At 37.6% G+C, this 6177-nt stretch overlaps 1 protein-coding gene across 1 annotated transcript; it reads right to left on the reverse strand.

The window, feature by feature from the left end:
• Window positions 1-865: 865 nt before the first annotated feature.
• On the reverse strand, window positions 866-1351 carry LOC133576868 (large ribosomal subunit protein uL24). Its single transcript, XM_061930225.1, has one exon. It carries the CDS (start codon window positions 1314-1316, stop codon window positions 879-881), a length of 438 nt encoding a protein of 145 aa, XP_061786209.1. The 5' UTR covers window positions 1317-1351; the 3' UTR covers window positions 866-878.
• Window positions 1352-6177: the final 4826 nt, after the last annotated feature.

Consider the following 6177-nt stretch of genomic DNA (forward strand, 5'->3'; position numbering starts at 1 on the left):
TTTTTTGTTCTCAAAATGTGATCCCCCGAATCAAAATAATTGCCCAAGCCTGCCATAACCCAACTATACTGTAGGTCCAAATTCCCATCAATGTCATACAATTTGCAAACAATCATAACTCGGAGTCCAATACCCACAGCTGTCAGGGCTATAGGGGATGTACACCACTGCAAAATAACAACTCTTGAACTGGACTGTGCAGGTCATCCCATCCTATTTGCTTTCTACACCTTCCAAGAGGCCTCAATTCCAATCACAAAATTCAAAGTAGGTCATGGAAGACACGAAGGCACTGTCGATTTGCACCGACTTCCCTGCTGATGTGTGCTTGCAAGACGGATTGACTTCTTCTAAACAGTTGGTTAGAAGACTATTAAGCCACTTATTTAGATTGCGACTCCACGTTGTTTGCCTACACATGTTATAATTATTTTAGTAATTGTCGGGCTCATTCCATGGCTGAGACGCAATCCTAACAGTCCTTATATGCACATATGAGATCGGTCTCTTAAATGCTTGCATTATGAGTTTCAACAGAACATTAGTGCTAATAAATGCATTATTTTTTCGCAATTAGTCGAAATGAGTCATGGAAAGGTTGGAGGCGTTGCTTTCTTTTCATTGCATGTACACCACGAGCATAAAAATGTGATATAATTGACAACTGTGCCTTGAGATGTTGGTTTATATCAGGGCGTATTGGACTAAAAAACAAATTGGCCGAGGGCCGAAAAACAACTGCATGTAAATAAACAATATGTATGATATACACACATATATATAGCCATATGTGTACATACATACATACATACATACATACATACATACATACATACATATATACATATATATATATATATATTGATAGCAAAAGATGTTTACTCCTGCATCTTCTCAATGGTCTCCTCCTTGTATTTGCCCTTCTCCTTCCCATCAGCGCGAGATTTGGCCTTGTGCTCTAGAATCTTCTTGCGGTCCTTATCCAGCTTTAGCCTGGTGATGACCACCTTGCTGGGATGGATGCCGACATGGACTGTAGTACCATTGGCCTTTTCTCTTTGGACACGCTCGATGTAGATGACATACTTCTTCCTGTAGACCTGCACCACTTTGCCAATCTGCTGGCCTTTGTAGTGTCCACGGACAACCTGGACTTCGTCATCTTTGCGGATGGGCATGGACCTCACGTTGTACTTTTGACGGAGCTCCTTGGACAAGGGGGAGGACATGATCCTCCTCCTGATGTGTGAGGGGGCATTGAAATGCCTTTTGCGGTTCTTACGGCGGGAACAGGTTACAAATTTGTTCAGCTTCATGATGCCTGCCGTGTACTCTTCTAAGGCCGGCGGAAAAAGAGGACATACATACATATGTACATACATACATATACGTATATATATATATATATATATATATATATATACATATATATATATATATATATATATATATATATATATGTATATATACACATACATACACATCACATACATGTATATATACAATACATACATACATACACATACATACACATCACATACATGTATATATACAATACATACATACATACACACACACACACACATTACATATATATATTTATATACACATACATTACATACATATACACACACACACACATATATATATATATGTATACATACATGTAATGATATCTATGTATCTATACATATATATATATATATATATATATATATATATATACATACAAACATATGTGTATGTATATATATATACATACATGTGCATACATATATATATGCATATGTATACATACATACATACATGTGCATATATATATATATATATATATATATATATATATATATATATATATATATATATATATATATATATGTGCATATATATATATATATATATATATATATATATATATATATATGTGCATATATATATATATATATATATATATATATATATATATATATATATATATATATATATATATATATATATATATATATATATATATATGCCCTGGTCAGGCAGCGGCTTTTTGCAATCTCTTATGATTCGTCTTATGAACGAATGTCGTTAATTGTAAAACTGGCTACCAATGTTATTAAAAAAAATACATAGTTTTGAATCGAGAATCGTTTTGAATCGAGAATCGAATCGTTAACACCCAAGTATCGAATCGTTTGATGCCAGAGTCACAGCCCTAGTGACCCTGTGTGTTGACTTTCTGCGTTGGTTGCAGTTTACTTGCGTCATGAGTGGGAATGGTCGTATGGATCGGGTGAAATAAATTGATGCTTTGCTCTACAAACCCCGTTTCCATATGAGTTGGGAAATTGTGTTAGATGTAAATATGAACGGAATACAATGATTTGCAAATCATTTTCAAACCATATTCAATTGAATGCACTACAAAGACAAGATATTTGATGTTCAAACTCATACATTTTTTTTTTTTTTTGTAAATAATAATTAACTTAGAATTTCATGGCTGCATCTTTTTAACAACACTCAGTAAATGTTTGGGAACTGAGGAGACACATTTTTTAAGCTTCAGGTGGAATTATTTCCCATTCTTGCTTGATGTACAGCTTAAGTTGTTCAACAGTCCGGGGGTCTCCGTTGTGGTATTTTAGGCTTCATAATGTGCCACACATTTTCAATGGGAGACAGGTCTGGACTACAGACAGGCCAGTCTGGTACCCGCACCCTTTTACTATGAAGCCACATTGATGTAACACGTAGCTTGGCATTGTCTTGCTGAAATAAGCAGGGGCGTCCATGATAACGTTGCTTGGATGGCAACATATGTTGCTCCAAAACCTGTATGTACCTTTCAGCATTAATGGCGCCTTCACAGGTGTGTAAGTTACCCATGTCTTGGGCACTAATACACCCCCATACCATCACAGATGCTGGCTTTTCAACTTTGCGCCTATAACAATCCGGATGGTTATTTTCCTCTATGGGCCGGAGGACACGACGTCCACAGTTTCCAAAAACAATTTGAAATGTGGACTCGTCAGACCACGGAACACTTTTCCACTTTGCATGAGTCCATCTTAGATGAGCTCAGGCCCAGCGAAGCCGACGGCGTTTCTGGGTGCTGTTGATAAGCGGTTTTCGCCTTGCATAGGAGAGTTTTAACTTACACTTACAGATGTAGCGAACAACTGCAGTTACTGACAGTGGGTTTCTGAAGTGTTCCTGAGTCCATGTGGTGATATCTTGTACACACTGATGTCACTTGTTGATGCAGTACAGCCTGAGGGATCGAAGGTCACGGGTTCAGCTGCTTACGTGCAGTGATTTCTCCAGATTCTCTGAACCTTTTGATGATATTACAGACCGTAGATGGTGAAATCCCTAAATTCCTTGCAATAGCTGGTTGAGAAAGGTTTTTCTTAAACTGTTCAACAATTTGCTCACGCATTTGTTGACAAAATGGTGACCCTCGCCCCATCCTTGTTTGTGAATGACTGAGCATTTCATGGAATCTACTTTTATACCCAATCATGGCACCCACCTGTTCCCAATTTGCCTGTTCACCTGTGGGATGTTCCAAATAAGTGTTTGATGAGCATTCCTCAACTTTATCAGTATTTATTGCCACCTTTCCCAACTTCTTTGTCACGTGTTGCTGGCATCAAATTCTAAAGTTAATGGTTATTTGCAAAAAAAAAAAAAAAGTATCAGTTTGAACATCAAATATGTTGTCTTTGTAGCATATTCAACTGAATATGGGTTGAAAATGATTTACAAATCATTGTATTCCATTTATATTTACATCTAACACAATTTCCCAACTCATATGGAAACGGGGTTTGTATTTGTTTAGTTAACTTCTGAGTCAACGACTTGATTTACTAAATATGACCAAAAAATGGCAGTCAACTGGCCGCAATTAAACTGTCAAGAATCAAGCTGAGACCGCCAAACTTAGTTCCCTTCAAATAATGGCAGAAAAGGAGTGACAAGATACGACAAATCATATTCGTACAAGAAGTATGTTCATTCAGAATTTTGTGAACAGGAAGTATTTCCAGCCAAATAAATGTCCCTGCTATTTTACATGAGTCAATCAATCACCTGTATTAAAAAAGGCATGAATACCAAAATTGCACTACGGGGGTCCTGTGCCTTGGCAAGGCAACCGGGCTCATTGAAGTTCTCGGCCCACCGACAACGGGGAATTCATGGAAAATACAAATCCATTTTTTTTCCCCCCCAGACAATTCCTTTCCTACATGCGAGACTTAATTAGAGAACAGTTGGATGGGAAAACAGCTGACATCGATCAACGTGAGGCTTCTTTACATCGCACGTAGCCTATAACACAGACACGCATTGTGCTGCCCTGTCAAAATATGGATGAGCGACTGTACATTCCATCAGCGAGCGTGGCACACATTACTTTGAAGTGTGCATCTTATCAGAAAGCTGAATGCCTTCAGTGTGGTGCCGAGGCACTCCGAGGCGCATAATGCGGTTTGAATCAAATCCTTAAATAAGATGTGATCCACTGCAGTGAAATGGGGTAACAAAAAAGGAATTGAAGAAGGATCTAGATTTTGTTTGTTCGGCAGTATTTTGGAAAGTTAATGTCGTTTTGTGATGCATTTTTCTAATGTAGTAGCACACGGGACACTATACGTATATACATATACACAGTCTAGTGCAGGGATGTCAAACTCGTTTTCATTGAGGGCCACATGTAACAGTGAATAATGTATGAATTTGCCTCTGGATTTCATTATTAATTATATCAATTGTTTTAAGTAGACTGTCAATTTTACAGTAAAAACGTTACATTCAAAAAAATTTTACTGTAAAAAAAATGTGGTTTATTTTTTTATTTTTTTTACATTTTACGGTAAATGGAAAACAATACTGTCATGTCTGTGTTGATCATGTTTTTGTTCGGCCATGTGCTGTTTGTTTTTTGGACACTTTTTAGTTCCTGGTTTCACTCTCTTGTTTTGTCACCATAGCAACCATTAGTTTTCACCTGTCACGTCACGCACCTGTTTCACGTTTTGAGTCACGCACCTGTTTTCACTAATCATGTCACTATTATTTAAGCTTCGAGTTGCCAGGCTGTCTTTCTGGCAACATCACTCTTTATGATCACTCTTCTTCAGTTCCATGGCAAATAAGTTTTTGTTTTTTGTTCATAGTCTTTTGCCTTTGTGCAAGTCTTTTGTTTTCATTAGCCAAGTTTTTTTTTACCTCCGCCCTTGTGTGCGCCTTTCGTTTGTTCTGTTTTGATAGTGTTTAATCAATCAATCAATCAATCAATGTTTATTTATATAGCCCTAAATCACAAAAGTCTCAAAGGGCTGTACAAGCCACAACGACATCCTCGGTACAGAGCCCACATAAGGGACGTCGATGTGAATGACTATGAGAAACCGCATATGTGGGTAACCCCCCCCACCCCCCACACACACCCCCTCTGCCCTCTTTAGGGGAGACCGAAAGCAATGGATGTCGAGTGGCATATTATTGTTTAATACATCATGTACTCACATTCCCGTCTCGCCCGAGCCAACTTTCCGTTGCCTTCCAGAAAAACTAAACCCAAGGACCAAGTCTTGACTTGGTCCTTGTTTTTTTTGGAGGTGGGGGGGTTTACAGAAAAAAGCTGGAATTTTTGTGTTAAATTTACATATTTTTTTTACAACATTATATTGATAATAGAAAAACAGTACAATTTTTTTTAATTTTTTTTAATTCTGATTACCGTATTTTTCGGACTATAAGTCACAGTTTTTTTCATAGTTTGGCCGGGCTCCAGTGCGACTTATATATGTTTTTTTCCCTTTTTTATTATGCATTTTCGGCAGGTGCGACTTATTCTCCGGTGCGACTTATACTCCGAAAAATACGGTACCTAGCTGCCAGTTTTTCTACCGTAAAAACAAATGTACCGTCTTCCCATGTACAGCAAGGGTCTCAAACGTGAGGCCCAAGGGCCGGATCAGGCCCGCGAGAAAAGTTTGCTAAGTAAAAAAATTTACCGGAAATTTTTCAATGAAAGAAACCGCTGTTCTAAATGTGGCCACTGGATGTCGCAATAGCAATTCTTTGTATCTTTGTAGATGATGCTACACATGTACAAAATAAACCACAATATGTTACTACATCAGTCGAGCAAAATGAGCAAAATACATAAAT

Source organism: Nerophis lumbriciformis, linkage group LG36 (assembly GCF_033978685.3).
Source record: "Nerophis lumbriciformis linkage group LG36, RoL_Nlum_v2.1, whole genome shotgun sequence".
In the NCBI taxonomy this organism is placed as follows: Eukaryota; Metazoa; Chordata; class Actinopteri; order Syngnathiformes; family Syngnathidae; genus Nerophis; species Nerophis lumbriciformis.

What these genes read in the sequence shown, in the direction of transcription:
- LOC133576868 (XM_061930225.1), bottom strand. Translation starts at nt 1,316, where the DNA reads ATGAAGCTGAACAAATTTGTAACCTGTTCCCGCCGTAAGAACCGCAAA.